This window comes from Trachypithecus francoisi, unplaced genomic scaffold, assembly GCF_009764315.1.
Source record: "Trachypithecus francoisi isolate TF-2019V2 unplaced genomic scaffold, Tfra_2.0 Lachesis_group1, whole genome shotgun sequence".
Classification (NCBI taxonomy): Eukaryota; Metazoa; Chordata; class Mammalia; order Primates; family Cercopithecidae; genus Trachypithecus; species Trachypithecus francoisi.
In genome coordinates, this window is record NW_022681454.1 from 6,594,009 (window position 1) to 6,612,736 (window position 18,728).

Consider the following 18,728-nt stretch of genomic DNA (forward strand, 5'->3'; position numbering starts at 1 on the left):
TGCTCATCTCGGCCTCCCAAAGTGCTGGGATTACAGGCATGAGCTACTGCGCCGGGCCAGGATCACAGTTTTTAAAGACAATTTGGTGGGTAGGGGCTTGGGAAGTGGGCAGTGCTGATTGGTCAGGTTGGAGATGGACTCACAGGGGGTTTGAAGTGAGGTCTTCTTAATATCTTCTCTTCCTAGGTACAATGGTAGAACTGGTTGAGCCTGATTACTGGTCTGGGTGGTGTTGGCTGATCCATTGAGTGCAGGGTCTGCAAAATATCTCGAGCACTGGTCTTAGGTTTTCCAATGGTGATGTCATCCCCAGGAGCCATATGGGGAGGTTCAGACTCTTGGAGCCAGAGGTTGCATGACCCCTAAACTGTTCATTTCTAATCTCGTAGCTAATTTGTTAGTCCTGCAAAGGCAGACTGGACCCCAGGCAAGAAGGGGGGTCTTTTTGGGAAAGGGCTGTTACCAATTTATTTCAGTCAAACCATGAACTGAAGTCCTTCCCAAAATTAGTCTGGCTTATGTCCAGGAATGAACAAGGACAGCTTAAAGGTTAGAAGGAAGATGGAGTCAGTTAGGTCTGACTTTTTTCACTGTTGTAATGTCCTCAGTTATAATTTTGCAAAGGCGGTTTCAGAAGCTGGAGCAGCTAGTTTAGATCTCAGGATAGAAAATGTGGGTCAAAAGAGAGAGAGCGACAAGAGAGAAGAAACCTGCCTGGAGCCAGCACACTAGCCTAGGCCACTTACTCAGATGGTGACCTGAGAAAGAAATACAATTCTGTGTTGCATAAACTGTTGTTTGTATTGGGGGGTCTCTGTTATAGCAGCCTAGCCTGTTTCCTAGCTAATCCATCTGGGATCCCAGAAACAGGGATACCACAGAGGAGAGACGCAAAGGGAACACCCGGGTGACAGTGAGGGAGTCCCCAGGGTGACAGCTGGGTGGTGGCCTGGAGAGTGAACAGTCCGGATTGACACAGGAAGATGGAAAGTTCCAAAAAACAAATCTACAGGGGCTGGGGAAGCAGAAATTGAGAGCTTATCTGATCGTTTTAACACATTGAGACGAATTTTCTATTTTTCACAAATGAATTAGTGATCAATGTGGAAAAAAATAGACAAAAAACTAGATAATTATTAGGCACAGTGTAAACAAAAAGTAATCATAAGCCAGGCGCGGTGGCTCATGCCTGTAATCCCAGCACTTTGGGAGGCTGAGGCGGGCAGATCACCTGAGGGTTTTGAGAGCATGTCCACAAATCAGCCACTAGTGTCTGGCAGGTGGTAGGTGTTCTGCAGGGAGTAGTCAGCTGCCCCACCCAGCTCTGAGCCCCAGCTCCCTCCTCTGATGTCCTTGGGGCTCTTCCAGCTCCAGCAGAAATGGGGAGCGGGGTACCGGGTCCCCTCACTGCCTGGCTTGCCGGGCCAGGCTCTCGGCTCTCAGCCCGTTATACACTTAGTCTCAGCTGGGGCTTCCCACAACGCAGCACCCGCGTTCTTTCCATCTTTGGGGGTGGGATTCAGCACAGGACCCCACTGTCCTAAAGAGACAGGTTATTCTGTGACTAAAATAGGAAGAAAATGGCCTTTCTGGCTAACAGCAGAAAAAAAGCACATCATCTAGTCAGAGGAAAGCTAGAAGCAGTGAGTTTAGCTGATTGATTTGATCACTTCTGGAAAGACAGAAAAGGGAACCCAAGTCTTTTCTGTTTTCTTGTTTGTTTTGTTTTGTTTTCCCCAGGCTACTTTCCAAAGTCACCACAGAAGTTCAACCGTTTAGGAGCAACTTTAACGATGGTTCGCCAGCCTCCAAGGTGCGGTTTCCTAGCAACTGGGAAGCTTTTAGAGCTCCACATAATTGATCAAGTTATGAGTGACTCAAGCAACAGCAAAGTCCTTTTTAGAAAAACAACAAAGCCCCTTTATCTTTACCTGGGTGCTGTTAGAATTACGTGTGGGGCCCACACAGTCAGATGACATCATGAGCCTCAGAGAGGGACAGACTAGCTGCAAAAGGCAGCAACGTTCAGGGACAACAGGCAGGGAGCAGGAATCCAAGGGTTTTCCAGGAGACACCTCAGAGAGGGGCTCAGGAGCCATGCAGAGGGGCGGGGGCGTGGGAATCTGGGACTCTAGAGCCGTGTCAGTGGCCCAGTCTGACGCCATCACTCCAGCTGTGTCTCACTGGAGGCTGCTGGCGAGAACCATCTCCTCACCTTTTCCAGCGTGAGAGACGCCCACATTCCTTGGCTCATGGTCCCTTCCTCCATCTTGAAGCCTGTAGGGTGGCATCTTCCAATCTCTCACCCTGACCTTCCAGCCTCCCTCTTACAAGGACACTTGAGATTACATTGGGCCCTCCTGGATAGGAAAGTCCAGAATCATCTCCCCGGTATCAAGATGTTTAACTGAATCCCATCCGCAATGTCCCTCTTGCCATACAAGGGAACACAGGAACACGATTTGGGGATTAGGACCCGGACATCTTTGGGGGCTGCGATTCTACTGCCCACAGTCTTCACGATGGAACTGTCTATTTTGCAACAGCTGCCAGGATGAGAAAATGCATGGTGTCCAGCATACAGTAGGTGCTCCATTAATGTTGGTGAAACTGGGCAGAGCATCACGGTGCTCACGGTAGATGACTGTAGCACTTTTCTCTACCTGCTATTGTGCTATATTCACTGACTGGTGCGTGGTCCATCTCCCCACAAACACCCCTCCCAGCAGGGCAGGGGCTCTTCTCTGTGCATTGCTGCATCCCCTGTGCCAGGAAGAGTGAAGCACACAGCAGGAGCTCAGTATTTTGAGTGAATGAGTGTTCATTTTATTTGTCATGAAGAGGAAGCACCATGTATCGGATAGGAGCCTGGCCGTCAAAGTGTGCTTTCCCCGGGCTGCCGGATGAGATGCATTGGGCCACGTGGCTGTTTGATAGCCCCGACACCCCATCCTGCTGACTGGGAGCTGGGGTGGTTACAGGATTCTGTCCTCAGGTACCAGACTCAAGAGATATAGGTCCTGCTTCGTGGGCATCTGCAGAAATGTGGGTTTTGTCACCTCACTTGGGCGTGCACTTGCATGATGTAGGATTCAAAAAAAAAGGAAAAAAGCATTTGAATAATTGAACTTGTTTGAATGCCTGGTCTTTAAGAGCATGTCCAAAGGAGGCAGAGTGGGCTTTCTGATGGCTTCACCGCCCAAGAATGGACAGTGAAGGCCCCCTGAAAGAACGCCCTGGGGAGCTGGGCTTCCAGAGGGCTCGGAAACTCTGGCACCAAACCCTCTCCTGGCACTTGGGATGGCACCACCCAGTTGGGTCTTTCCTGACTCATTCTCTCAAATGCTACTACCTCATGGAAACAAAGTGAGACTCTGCCCCCGGTCCCTCCCTGGTTGTCCCACAGCTCCGTGGGGTGAAGGCCCAGCCCAGAGCAGGTGGCCAGGATGGGGTCTTAAATAACTGCTGTTTCTGCAGACGGCAGGTTCTTTCCTGGGTGGGGGGTATGGAGGGGGGAGAGCCTCTCCGTAAAACCCAGGACAAATGTGGAGGCTGCAGTGAGCCCAGACAGCACCACTACACTCCAGCCTGGGTGACAAAGGGACCCTATTTCAAACAAACAAAAAACGGTGTTGCTAAGAAGTTTTGAAAACCACTGACCTAGCCCAGAACTTTCCATTTTACAGATCGGGACACTGAGGCCTGGGGACAGGTGTTAAATGGTGCCTAGTGGTATAGGGCTTTGTGGCAGAATGAGTGGAACTCCGGACCATGCCCAAAAGACAGCACCACTCCTCCTCCAAGCTGTGCCTCTGCTGGTTGGTTAGAAACTAATCAGGGGTGCTGAGTGGCAGCGTGGTGGCCCAGGGGAAGGGGACAGGTGGGGCTCCATCCTTCCTGCTGTGCTATGGCCTCCACTCTGAACCTCGGTGTCCTCTTCTGCAGATGGGGGATGTTAGAGCATCTTCCTCATCCAGGTGTTGAGATGCTGTGTTGTCATCTTTGTCCACTCGGAACGCATCATGCGGCTTCCCTCCTCTGCACAGTCAGTGGGGATCCCGGGGGCAGAGTCACAGGGCGAGGGTCTTCCATGGCCTCACAAATCCGCAGGATGGGGAGAGGAAATGGGACTGAACTCCAATCTCATCTCACCGCCTGGGAAAGAATCCCAGGGGCGAGCCCGGGGCTCGGAGTGATGACACTTCCTGCCTCTCATGTGGTTTCACGCAGCCCCTCCAGGCAGGACAAGCCAGGATGAGGACAGTGTGGGGTGCAGCTGCCACCACCCAGTGCCGTCCAAGGAAGATGGAGCAGCCGCATCCTGCACGGCAACACCAGGTGGCCAAGCCAGAGCGTGTGACCACTTGCCACTCCCCACCCACAGCAAAGAGGCGAGGCCTGCTGCCCAGCAGAGAGCAGCCCAGCCTACGGGGGTCAGGAGCAGGTATAGGCCACGTCCTCAACCTCAGGGGAGACACCAAAGACCCAAGGGGCTGGGACAGACACAGGCTGCCCAAGAGGGGTGAGGCTTGCTGAGGGACCTCCAGCTGCTCGGGCACCCCCGAATGACTACGTTCTGCTTATAGTTCCATGGGGTCATCACGGCAGGTGAGGGAACACAGGAGGCGGTTTCACCACATGCTCCGGCATGGGCGGCAGCCCCCACACCGCGAATCACCCTGTAGGCTCCGCTTCATGGGTCACTGGAATTCGAAGAGAATTCGGAAAGTGACTGTGCCCTTTCCGCTCAGTAAGATCTGAGAGGATGGCTGGGCTGACACGCCATGGTCACCTTCCGCACAGGTGTCTCTGCACAGGCAGCCCATGCCCAGGCCACCCCACAGTGATAGCAGATGCCCCAGCCGGAGGTGAAGCCAGGGTCTGGCTTTGGCAGGAAGCTGTCGACTGTGAAATATCAACCTTGCTCTTCTGTAACTCAGACCGCACTTGCACTTCATTCAACAGGAGTGCGGGCTCCGCTCGTTCTCGCGCATGCACAAGAAAGACTTCTTTTCAGTAAAGGAAGGAAGGAAAGCACTGCAGGTTCACTAGAGGTTTTTATTTCAGCCACTCAGGACCCTGGCTCTCTGCTCCACAGCACTGAACATAGTCAGGCTCTTCTGAGCACTGACAGGGACCCCTCACCCCACCCCCCACCACAGTGTTCTCTGTTTCCCCAGTCCCGATGGATTCAGGCAAGACCCTCACAAATTCACCCACTACCTGCTGGACAGGAGGGTCATGAGGCAGCCTGCGGTGCTGAGCTCAGTGTGACATAGCGCCAGTGCGCCGCCTCTCCCAGCCTCTGCTGGGGCTGGGCCTTGACCACATGATAGGCACCAGCTGCTGTGCACGTCCCCCAGGAAAGGGGAACGGCTGCTAAGGGTTAGCAGTGACCAAAGAAATAAGAAACGCTATTGTGGAGTTTACATAGATGCTTATTTGGTTCTTTAAACAACAAATCCAACACGAAAGTAAATAAGAGGCAACAGGGCGCTTGAAGGTGGGGGAGGAGAGGGAATCTCATCTGTAAAGTGCTTTTCGAGACACAGGAACCTCCTAGTCTAGCCTGGCACACCCGCGTCACTCAGAAAGGCTGGGCTCGGGGTGGAGATGGCATGCAATTCCCAACACACTCGGCATTCACAGTGGACAGAGCTACACAGCGGCCACCCCTTTGTTGGGGTCCACACAATCTACACATGGACGCAAGGTCTCTGCAGCCAAGGTCTGCACACGTGGGCACACACGGCACTGGTGCACGCCTGTCGGGCTGGGGCCACACTGGGGAAGGGCCTCACAGCAACATGCACTGGAAGCTCCTCGTGGCGGACCATCCTCAGGCCGCCGACAGGAACGGGAAGAAGAAGAAGTCGAAGGCGAACTTCACGGCGTCATGCACGGTGCTGCGCCAGTCGTGCTCGATCTTCACGTGCCGCCTGGCGGGCGAGAGCTGGGCCATGCAGTTGAGGCAGCTGATGGCCTTGAGCTCGAAGACAGGCCACTTGCTGCCCAGGCGGCCCTCCAGGATGGTGCTGAACTCGATGAGGCTGCCCTGGCGCAGGCTGAGCAGCACGCTCTTGAACTCGCTGCTGGCCCGCAGCACGATGTCCTTGGTGACGTCGTCCTCCTCGCGGCCGCGTGAGCTGTCGGCGCCACTGCTGAATGGCATGCCCACGGTGATCTCGAACTTGTAGCGGTCGAACTTCTTGATGTGGCAGGGGTGCTTGGCCAGCAGCTTAAGGCGACAGAGCTCCTCCTCGGCCGTAGAGGTGTTGCCAGGGCTGCAGGCAGGGTAGGCCTCGCCGTAGAGGCAGCGCATCCAGTCGCCGATGAAGAGCGGGAGCATGTTGATGGCCGACTCGGCGCTGTTGTCGATGTCGGTCACGCGGACGTACTTGAAGCGGCCGGTCCACGTGACCCTGTGGCCCTCCAGGTGGCTGCAGAGGATCTGGGTGCGTGCCATGTTGGTCTCCTTCCAGGCGCGTGGCCCACACAGCGCCCCGTACTGCTGCCAGGTCAGTGTGGAGTTGTAGACCTTCATGCCCTCTGAGCGGTACACGTAGAACCAGCAGAACAGCACGATGGCCGTGAGCCACACCAGGATGAGCTTGACCATGGAGCTCCGCGTCAGGGACTTCACCATCGCCACCACGGAGAAGCTGGCCTTGGCCCACCAGCGCAGCAGCAGGGGCACGCTGCAGACCGCCATGGTGACTGCGATCTTGGTAAGCTCCAGAGACACGAACCACCGGGCAAACTGCAGTGCGCCCACCAGCGCCAGGCCGGCCACCAGGATGGGGAGGGCAAAGAGGAAGAGGAAGTAGCCGATGGAGGCACGGAGCAGCCCCAGGCCGGTGGACTCCAGCAGGATGACCACCGAGAGCTCGCACCACATGAAGCACACCAGGTAGGGCACCAGGTAGCAGTAGGTGCCCTTGAAATTCCTCAGCTGCGCCATGCGGAAGAAGAGGTAGAGCAGGTAGACATAGAGCAGGCAGGGGATGCTGACGTTGAGGACGACCAGGTGGCCGACAGGCACAGTGATGAAGGTCTGGCCAAGGACCCTCAGGTAGGGCCAATTCAGGGGCATGGAGGGCAGCAGCGACAGCAGGCCGGCGGTGACCTCGGTGGCCAGGGCCCTGCGCGTGTAGGGCTCTGCGTGGGTGCTCAGGCTCAGGTAGCTGGTCACAGTAAAGAAGCCGGCGATGACAGCCAGCTCCGAGCAGGGGATGCAGTCCTTGCTGGCGATGGGAAAGGAGAAGATGACGAAGACGACAGAGAGCAGGAAGTGGGCGTAGGGCTCCAGGTGGTTCCAGCCGAAGTTGACCTCGGCCTGCTCCACATCCAGGTTGGGCTCGAAGCGCAGCAGCAGGTCAGTGAGGGTGCGGAAGTTCTCCCAGGCCTTGCTGTCCTGGAACACCTTGAGGGTGCAGATCACCATGGAGATGAAGGACAGGTAGAAGATGACCAGCGGGATGAAGAAGGCGAAGAAGTCGATGGTGAGGTTGCTGATAATGAAGAAGAAGATGAGAGCGTTGATGTGGTGCGTGGGGATGATGGTGGACAGCCAGTGCATGCCCGCCCTGGAGGCCATGTCGATCAGGTACTCCTTGATCTCCATGATGGCGTGCAGGGGGTACTTGACCACCTAGGGGAAAGACGGTATGTGGGAACTAGGCTAGGACAGGACCCCCACCGCTCCCACCTCACGCCTCCCTCTGACCACCCTGCCTCTGGGCAAAAGGAACATGCACCCCTGCGTTTTCCCGTCGCCGGCCCCATCCTAGTAGTCCTCCCTCCATCCTTTTCCAGGTGGCCCTCCCCACGCTCGCGGTCCCTGTGGGCCCTCCCTCTTCTGGGCCTGGAGCCCTTCTCTGTCCTGTGCCTGGCTCCCCACCTTCTGCCAGTGTGACCAGATGCATGTGTGCTTCTCTCCCTGCAAGACCTCCAGCAGCCACGGGCTCCCCACTTCCCTCCCCTCAGGGTCACCCACATGAAGAGATGATGGAGCCCTAAGATGCCTGTCTGGGAGCTGGTTTTGTGACCCAGCTCTGCACTGCAGCAAGGATGTCACCTCCCTGAGCCTCCATGAAGGGAAACGGCAATCCTCAGGAGGCTGGGCTCTAGGAGGGGAAGCCACAGGCAGTCCTGGGAGGCGCAGCAGAGCAAGCGTCAGGAAAAGGGAGGTCAATGCAGACACAGGCAGAGGGACCAGCACCACTCTCCCAGCAAAGACACCATTCAACTGCACCGGGTGGCCGATTGAACTGCCCTCCCTGTGGCAGAAGACCCTGAGAAGCAGCTGCCAGGCCACCTGCCGCCCCTACACACACGCATACATTCACACACACACATACGCAACCCACCCCTACACACACGTGCACACACACACAACCCACTCCTACACACGTGTGCACACACAAACCCACTCCTACACATGCACATTCACACACACACGCAACCTACCCCTACACACACATGCACACACACACAACCCACCCCCTACACATGCACATTCACACACACACGCAACCTACCCCTACACACGCACGCACACACAACCCACCCCCTACACATGCACATTCACACACACACGCAACCTACCCCTACACACACATGCACACACACACAACCCACCCCCTACACATGCACATTCACACACACACGCAACCTACCCCTACACACACATGCACCACACAACCCACCCCCTACACATGCACATTCCACACACACGCAACCTACCCCTACACACACGTGCACACCACACAACCCACCCCCTACACATGCACATTCACACACACACGCAACCTACCCCTACACACGCACGCACACACACGCAACCCACCCCTACACACGCACATTCACACACACATGCAACCCACCCCTACACACACGTGCACACACACACATGCAACCTACCCCTACACACACGTGCACACACAAAGCCACCCCCTACACATGCACATTCACACACACACGCAACCTACCCCTACACACACGTGCACACACACACAACCCACCCCCTACACATGCACATTCACACACACACGCAACCCACCCCTACACACGCACACACACACACACAACCCACCCCCTGCACATGCACATTCACACACACACAACCCAACCCTACACACGCACGCACACACACGCAACCCACCCCTACACACGCACATTCACACACACACAACCCACCCCTACACACGCACATTCACACACACACACGCAACCCACCCCTACACACACGTGCATACTCACACACACAACCCGCCCGTACACACATGCACACTCACACACGCAACCCACCCCTACACACGCACATTCACACACACACGCAACCCACCCCTACACACACGTGCATACTCTCACACACAACCCGCCCCTACACATGCACACTCACACACACGCAACCCACCCCTACACACGCATTCACACACACACAACCCACCCCTACACATGCACACACATGCAACCCACCCCTACACACATACATTCACACAACCCACCCCTACACAATTCACACACACACAACCCGCCCCTACAAATGCACACACACACAACCCACCCCTACACACGCACACACATTCACACACGCACACATTCACATACACAACCCACCCCTATACACATGCACACATTCACAAACATGCGACCCACCCCTACACACACGTGCATTCACACAGGTGCACACCCACCCCTACACACGTGCACACACATGTACACACCCAGTCCTACACGTGCATCCTCACACATGCACACCCACCCCTACACACGTGCACATATGCACACCTACCCTACACGTGTGCACCTATACATACACACCAGCGCACGCCCCCCATGGTACTTATAATAGGCACACAATCCCATACAGCCACGGCCAAAGGCTGCCCTCCCCCAACCTGTGGGTCCTGCTTCCCTGCTCTGCACACAGCGCTGAGGTCAGAAGCAGCTCTTGGCCTTCACCACAGCCAAGAGGAGCAGAGGGCTGAGGGAGGCATGCTGGGAGCAGCATCAGGATGGGGTGAAGCCCCTATGCCTGCCTGGTCTGTGCAGAACTCAGAGACCCTGAGCCCTGCCAGAACACGGGGCAGCCAAGCAGAGGGACTGGAGGGGATGTGAGAGAAAGTGGCCATGGTGCCAGTGCTTATGCAGCATGGTGTGGCATACGAAGCAGGGTCTGGGCATCTTCAGAAGTGCCAGGGGCCTGGACCAACACCAGGAAGTGGACGCCTAGGGGGTGGCCCCACATGGGGGTAGGGAAGCCTAGCTGCGTGTCCAGAGTCCACTGAGGGGCTACGTGACACAGCCAGGCTGGAGCACCGACAGACAAGAAGTGGCAGCTGCACCCTACGAGCTCAGGGCCTCGGGGAAGCACCAGCCCCACAAACCCCCTGGGGCAGGCTTTCTCCACCCAGCCCACCAGAGGGCCAAGGAGGGATCCCAGGTGAAGGGCAACTGGGTGACAACACCAGAATGTGGCCCTCACCTGCCAAGAGCCTTGGCTGTCAGCTCTGGAGGACCAGAACACCTGGAAGCAACCGGAAGACTGAGTCTTCCACAGATGAGAGGGACAGGCTCACGGAGGAAACGGGAGTGTTAGGAGTGTGTGCATGCACATCTACACACACAGACCGAGCCTTCCACAGATGACAGGGACAGGCTCACGGAGGAAACGGAAGTGTTCAGGAGTGTGTGCACGCACAACTACACACATAGACTTGAGTCTTCCACAGAAGAGAGGAGAGGGGCAGGCTCATGGAGGAAACGGAAGTGTTCAGGAGTGTGCATGCACGTCTACATGTATGAGGGAACAGCTCTGCTGCTTCATATATATTTGTGACAGTCCACTCAATCTGTTTTATAACAAGCAAATAAATGATTAAAGCAGTTAACAGCTCCCTCAGCTCTCTCTGGGGTCAACAACCTTCTCCACGAGCAGAGAGGTGCTCACACTGCCAGGAGATGGCCAGGGGTGACTAGGGAAGACCAGGCACTACAGTGTTTGAGGGCATTTCCAACGCTTGCCAGAGAGCCAGAGGGCATTTATGAAAACCAACCTACTCCAGGGTTTGTCTGGGGCGAGCCCCTGGAGTATGACACCAGGCCAGCCGGCTAAAATCAACAGCTAGAAATGAGTCAACATGTGCGTCAGCCGGCAGGCTGCTCAGTTAATCCCTGTGTGGGGGCCTTGTTAACAGCAGGACAACTAAAGGTGGCCCGGACCACCACTGCTTACTACCACTGTCTCACGCACGACCACCATGGTAGCAAGGGGGTGGCCTTGGTAAAAATTCATCTGAAATCCCGTCTTACTCAAAGCCATGCACATTCTTTTGCCTAGAGGAATACATACAGCCACCTGGTTGAGAGGACCTTTAAAAGACAAGGAAGATTCTAGAACATTATGTCGGATGGCATCTTGCCTCTGCTCAGACAGTGTGGAGGGGCTGGCCGTCCACCTGAACTCAATGACCAGGGAACGATTCTCTTTTTAAAGCCCCAATTTCTGCTCCCTGCAGTGTCCACTCAAGACCCTCCTCTGACATGGGATTAAAAAGTTCAGTCTCCTTTTCTGCAGAGAAGGTTCAAACAAATGCAACTCCGGAGACGGAAAAAGAATGAACTTTTAAGAATGAGTGAGGAGTCTGCTTCTATGAATAGAACACTGCAGAGCTCTCTGTCTGGGCCCGCGGTGATCAGCCCTTCTGCCGCCACGAGAAACCAGGAAGCGGTATCACCACACAGGTGGCCGAGCGGACCCATGAAGAAGGCGGGCTGCGGAAGGGAGCCAAGACGAGATTCTGCTCAAACCTGTGGGCAAAAATGTTCCTGTGTCGGATTTTCCAATTATGTAACGTTAAAAATGTTTGGATTTTAAGATGTTATTAAGTTTGTTTTCAGAGGATTTTATCTACGATGACAGCTTGCACCTCTAGGCTCCAGAAGAGAACTGTGTGGAGTCTGGAACATTCTTTGTGGGAGTAAGCCTGGCTCACAAAGAGGCATCTGCCATTTTCACTTTGGGTGAAGACCTCTCTGTCCCGCAAACAGCTACTAAAAGCTGGGACAGCTCTCAGCCTTGGGAGATGCTTGTGATGATTCATTACCTCCCTCACAAGAGACTTCTAAGAAGACAAGCTGCAAAGGAATCAAAGCGCTCTGACAGCTTCAAAAACCGAAGGGAAACGGAGCCTTGTTTATTTCTTGTCAGAATAGTTTAAATCTCTCCCTTCTAAAAAGGACTTTCAGGCTGGCTGGACACAGGGTCTCATACCTGAATCCCAGAAGTTTGGGAGGTCAAAGTGGGAGGCTCACTTGGCCCAGGAGTCTGAGACCAGCGTAGGCAACAACAGTGAGACCTCATCGCTACAAAATTGTTTCAAGCAATCAGCTGGGTGTGGTGGCCCAGGCCTGTCGTCCAGCTGTTTGGGAGGCTGAGGTGGGAGGGTGACTAGAGTCTGGCGCGTTGAGGCTGCAGGGAGCTGTGACCGTGCCACTGCACTCCAGCCTGGGCAACAGAACAAGACCCTGTCATTAAGTAACATAAATAAATAGGACTTTCAGGTGCTACACAATATTGGACTCACCATCCGTAAGTAGGTGACATCATTTTCCAAACAGGATGCACACGCGAGGAGCCATTATTATAATAGAACTTACGCCAGACGGCGTAAACCGGGACACCTGGGCCATGGGCGCCTGGCCCGAGGGTCTTCTCCAAGTTACCCTTTCACCTGTGACCCTCACTGGCATTTCGGGAGTGTCTTTGCCAAAACCATGCCAGAACCCCAGCTTCCTCATCTCCCATGAGTAAGGAGATGATGGCACCCAATCTGTGAATACGCTTGCCTAGGGCCAGCTCTGAGCAGACCATCAGTAAAAACCATGTGCTCCCTTGGTTCAAGTTCTTGGCCATCCTGGCCCATGTCTCAGAACTTCAGCAGACCGGTCAGTGTCATACCCTGGACATACAAGTGGGAGGAGCAGAGCCTTCCACCTGCAACCCTAGAGGACTCGCAGCTCTGGGCACTCGGAGGGTTCACACTCAGACTCATCTGGCTCCGAGTCCCTGGAGCAGGGCTGTTGTGCCTGCTGCTCTCTGGGCTGAAGCCGCTCCTGCAGCACCTGGGTTCCTGCCCTTCCCCCCAGAGGGTGGGCTTACTCTGACCCTCTCCCTGGTTCCAGGATGGTGACCTTTCAGCTTACTGCCTGCCTGACAGCTGGTGGCCCAACCATCTCCTGGTCCTGGCCCTGACTCATGCACCCATCTGAACACACTGATGGCAGTTCCTCCAGGTTCTCAGTCTGTTCAGAAGACAGAACCCCAGGGTGTCTGCATGATGCTGCCCGCAGGCACTGTGACAACCATCTGCTGGGGCCCCTTGTGCTGGCCTCAGCTTGGGGATCCTGGGTCATGAGGCCAAGCTTCTAGAAATCCTGGTGCTTTCTGCAGAGTGAGACAGGCACACATCTAACTGAACCATGCGAGCTGAACCGTGGGCAACTCTGTGACAGGCCATAGGGCCACACGGCCAAGAAAACAAGCTGTCAGGCCCACATTGCTGGGCTTCCTGCTCCCCGCTTTCCTCCTGCCGCCCAAGCTGCTCGTGTCCTCCAGGTGTGCCCAATGTCACCCTGCACAAGTGCCACCCACCACGCTCCCACACTGGCCTCGCTCCCTGAGCCCTTGCAGGTCCAGGGGCAGTGGGCGCCTCTGCAGGTCCTCCCTGGCCTGATGGACATGGCACTTTGTTTTGGGGGAAGGCATCTTCAAGGCACTGGCCTCCACTCTGGACATACACGGAGAAATCTGCTAAGTGACGAAGTCTAGATGGAAGTCAGCCTCCAGCCCGCCCCACCGCCCCCTACACTCTGCACAGAAAGACCCGAGGGCCCCGTGCTGGCCATCCCAGCACTCCTGCCCAACACCGCCCCTGGTTTCTAAGCCTGACAGCTCAGAAAAGAAAGGCCTCCCTCCTGGGGACACATCCTTATGAGGACAGATGATGTCCCAAGGTGCCAGCGGCACGGTTCTGGGACACTCTGTGATAGGCAAGAACCTCCTCACCTGCAGCTTCCTGGAAGGTGCCCTGCCTCAGGTGTGCGAGTCCTTGGGAGGCAGGCTCCGGCCTCACTGGGGTCTCGATCACTCACCTTCAGGCGCAGTGGCAGGTCCTCAGGGCTCTTCCCCGCCAGCTCGTCGTCATCTTCGTCGTCCTGCAGGAACAGGCTGCTGGGGATGACGCCCTTGGCGTACTTCTTAGTGATCTCCACAAAGTCATCCAGTGCGATGTAGTTCTTGGCTGAAGCATGAGAGAAAACAGCCTGGGGGTCCCACACTGCAGCCCCACTGCCGCCCTATCACAGAGCAATGGGCTGGGGATGGTGGCATGGGGCCAAGCTAAGACAGGAGCTGAGTGGGTTCAGGTGGAGGAAACCCTTCCCTGGGCAGCCTGAGGGGTGAGGACCAGGCTGGGTGAGGAGGAAGGGGGCAGGTTTGCCGAGTGCCAGCCTCCACTCCTGGCCCCTGGCCCCTGGGTGTGCTGTCCCCCACCCCAAGTGTCCTTCTCTGCCTAGCTCCTCATGCCTGGAGGCCACTTACCCACACCTTTCACCCAACTCACCTACCAAGCCTCACAACCTGCATCTCCAGTGCATGCTGACAGCCTCCTTTACCTCCAGCCAGCATGTGGCTTCTCACAGCACAGGTGACAAGCCGCCCTGTAGGCCAGCACCCTGCCAACTGCTCCATCCAACATGATCTGCGCCCCCAACCCCTCCGTTCAACATGATCTACCCAGGGCCTACCGTGTACCTGCTAACCGCTCCATCCAACAGGATCTGCCCACGCCTACTATGTGCCTGCTAACACCTCCATCCAACATGTGTCTGCCATGGGCCTCCTACATGCCTGCTAACCCATCCATTCAACATGCGCCCTGCCATGGGCCGACTTACCCCTCCATCCAGCATGTTCCACCAAGAGCCTGTTACGTGCCCACTGACCCTCTACCCAACGTGATCCACCGAGAGCTACGCGCCCACTGACCCTCCATCCAACACGATGCCCAAGGAGGGAACGAGGCCCCTGAAGGACCCCAGCTGCCGTGGGTCAGATGCTGTCCAGGAGGCCTCCATGGGAAGGATGGGAAAGAAAGGACCATGCTGGGGCAGGGCAGAGGGAGACAAGCCAGGGTGCTGCAGAAACCCTAGGGAGGAGACAGGCTGCATCCAAGATGGCAGCCGTGATAGTGGGCGCTGACAGACCTCCTAATGGATCAGCTGTGTGTGCAAGAGAAGAGGAGTCGGGGCAGCACCCAGATGTAGCAGCAGCAAAGAGAGATGAGGCAGCCTTGGGGGGCCCACACAGGTGACGGGTGGCACAGGCCTCAGCAGCTCACTGTAGACACCCGAGCTGTGAGCTGACCATGGGACAGCCAGGTTCAGGAGATGTGGAAGGAGCATGGGCAGGAGGCAACCTGGGCGGACTGGGGGCTTGAGGGTTGAGGACGGCGTCTGACACACAAGAGTGGTCACCAGTGCCACCCACACATTTCCCTGCCAGGGCACAGTCCCCACGGGAAGGCCCCTGTCCTCATACGGATGAATACCTCGGGCAGGATGTCCTGTCCTGAGAGACAGAACATTAGTCTAGGGACACCAAGAAGGAGCAGCCAGTGTGGCAGCAAGGGCCCCGGGCCTGGCCAAGGAGAGCGCTCTAAGGAGAAGAGCAATCATCTTTGCCCACGCTGCCAACGGATCAAGTCAGACAAGACAGGAAGTGACCAAGCAAGGAGGTCACTGATGGCCTGGATGAGCCGCTTTGGTGGAATAACGTGGGAGAGGCCTGAGAGCATGGGAGGGGGAACGAGAGAAGGGGACGACAGACACCCCTTTCTGGGAGTTCTGTTGGAAAAGTGGACAGAGAAACAGGTGATGCCTGATGGGAACGTTCTGCTGGAGGGGAACAATGTGGGTGCTGGGGTCCTGTCCCCGAGGGCCTGGCGGAGGGGCCCCCAGGCTGGCCGTGCCGACTCCTAACTCACCGCCAGCAACAGAGACTGGGCCCAGCAGCAGGTGTGCCCGGCTCACCACAAACCCCTGTGGGAGTGGGAAGTGAGGTGGGGGTCTAGACTCTGTCTGCAGTGCCACCCAGGATGGAGACCCAGGCTGGGCTGCTCCTGCCCAGAGGTGCTTCACTTCAGGACAGCAGGCACCGTGCCACCTCGGTGGCAGGACACTGTCACAGCCTCTCTGGTCTTTGGGTTTCCGAGTCACAGATTTCTTCCCATTTCCATGTGAGGCGTTTCTTTGTCTCCCCCAAATGGAGCAGGAAACCAGCAGCCCAAGCACCATGCCCGCCCACGCAGAGGCAAGGGCTCTGACCACACCCTCTGGACAGTTGCTCACTGGCCCAGCGGGAAGGGGGGATCCGTGCTCCCACCTGTACTCTGCTCTACATGCCACAGAGGCTCCTAGGACAGGCGAGGTCCCTCAGTCCCATCGTCTGATCATCTCACTGTTCAGAAGGGGAAACTGAGACCCAGAAAAATAAAATGAGACCTGCCCATGTCACAAGAAGAGTCTGTGGCAGACCTGGGTCTTGGCCCAGGCCCCCACTGATACTGAGCCCCTGAGCCCCCCCGCCAGTCTATCTTCTCCAGGACAGGAGCTCCCAGTGCCTCAGACTGCAGAGTCTATCCCACGTGAATGGAAGACAGCGAGGCTGGCCAGCTGCACCTGGAGGATGTGAAGTCTCTTCACATTCTTTGACCACAAACTTCCCAAAGGCACCCCCAGTTCAGTGTGCCCCAGAGCTCTATCCCCCCGCCTAGGATCTGCCCGCTCTGTTCCCTGCCTACCTACAAAGGGCCTACGCTGGGGCAGAGCCCCTTCCACACCCTGCTGGGTCTCCTGGGCCTTTGCTCATGCTGTTCCTTCTGACTGGAGCCCCTCCCCTAACGCCCTCCTCATCCTTCCCCACTCAGGACTCCCCCGCTGGTCCCCACCCCCAGTATTTCCCTGTCCAGGAGGGACTGGCACATCATGGTTTCTGTCCTGTGCATGCACTCGAAGTGGGCAGTGTCCACTCCCAGCATCCAGAACACTGACCCCCAAATGGACCGCCTGAGATCCTAGCAGGGCCAGGATGGGGTCACACAGGAAGGAGAGGTTGTCCTGCAGGCGTGGGCCGGGAGGCATGGACGAGACGGGGCAGGCCAGGATGGGTGGCACAGGAAGGAGAGGTCACCCTGCAGGCGTGGGCCGGGAGGCATGGGTCAGACGGGGCAGGCCAGGATGGGGTCACACAGAAAGGAGAGGTCACCCTGCAGGCGTGGGCCAGGAGGCATGGGCGAGACGGGGCAGGCCAGGATGGGGTCACACAGGAAGGAGAAGTTGTCCTGCAGGCGTGGGCCGGGAGGCATGGGTGAGACGGGGCGGGGCTGCACTCACACTCGCTGCTGACCAGGCGCTCCAGCATCCGCCTCTGCTTCTGCAGGGACTTGGGCACAGGGCCTGGCTGCACCCCTCCATCTGCAGGGGACAGGGTGGATTAACAGTCAGACAGGCTGACCATCCCCTCGTGCCCTGCAGCCCACCAGAAACGGACGCACTGTTCCCAGGGCACACCAGTTCCAGGGGCGTCCTACGTTCTGGGGATCACAGGGCCCCAGGGCAGGGAGTGCAGGGGCCACCACACCTCTGCACCTCCAGCTGCTAGGGTGGACTCCACACCCTGTAGTGTGCTCCCACTTGGTGATGGACACAGTCCGTCCCATTGGTAGACGTGGTCAGAGAGCACTGGGCAGAATACCCTCTGGTTTGCTCAATGAGTGAGCACTGGAGTCAGGGCAGATGCTGTCAAAATGCCACCCACACACCTCCCCACTAAGGCATGGTCTCTACAGGAAGGTTCTGGTCCCCTGGTCCCCACAAGGAGGGCCCCTGTCCTCACAGGGAAGGTCCCAGCTCCTGTGGGAAGACCCCGCCCCTGAGGGAAGGTCCTAGCCCCGTGGGAAGGCTGGCGCCCAGGGTGAATCCTCGCACCGTGCTCGTTGACCTGGCCGACATTCTCCAGCAGCTCCGCCACGGCCACCTGCTTCTTCTTCTTGGGGTTGAGCTTCCAGTACATGACCAGGGCTGCCTTGCGCACGGCCCTCTCCAGGTCAGTCTCGGAGGAGAGTTGCCTCACTTCCCGTTCGTTCTCGGATGTGATGCCTGAGGGACAGGATGTGGTCAAGGCCTTGTGTGCCCTGCCTAGAGCTTTCAGTGCCACTCTGACTCCGCCAACTCTGCCTGGAAGGCTTTCGAGGGAGACTCATACAAGGTGTCAGGACCTGGTTACCAGGGAAGGATGGATGGACACCTGGCCAGGAGGACATCGCACCATGCCCCTGCTACGTCCACTCTCCAGTTGGGAGGCCAGGCTGGTCTCGCAGCAGACGGCCCCAAGCACCCCCTACATGGTGGCGGGAAGGAGGCAGCCTCTTCCTGTTCCTCCTGTTCCCATTTCACCCTCCCAGAAGGTGCTGCTATCCCCCTCTCAGAGGTGCAGACACCGAGGCACAGGCCTGTGTTCTGGCTCACCCAAGGTCACACATTCAGAAAGAGGCAGAGCTGTCTTGAACCCACGGTGGTCTCACTGCAGTCACAAGCCTGGGTGCACTGGCAGGGCCATCCCTGTGTCCACAGAGCTTTCCTCTGTCTCACACACAGCTCAGCCC

At 56.8% G+C, this 18,728-nt stretch overlaps 1 protein-coding gene across 3 annotated transcripts in view; it reads right to left on the reverse strand.

Annotated features, from left to right (window-relative positions):
* Positions 1-5,038: 5,038 nt before the first annotated feature.
* WFS1 (wolframin ER transmembrane glycoprotein) overlaps positions 5,039-18,728 on the reverse strand; it is a 34,238-nt gene continuing 20,548 nt past the window's right edge. For all 3 annotated transcript variants that reach the window (XM_033213701.1, XM_033213702.1, XM_033213704.1), the window contains exons 5-8: positions 18,052-18,222; positions 17,458-17,538; positions 14,158-14,306; positions 5,039-7,651 (exon numbers count right to left, since the gene is read on the reverse strand). In XM_033213701.1, coding sequence (XP_033069592.1) covers positions 5,840-7,651; positions 14,158-14,306; positions 17,458-17,538; positions 18,052-18,222 — 2,213 coding nt within the window. In that variant the 3' untranslated portion in view covers positions 5,039-5,839. The remainder of the gene's footprint in view (positions 7,652-14,157; positions 14,307-17,457; positions 17,539-18,051; positions 18,223-18,728) is intronic.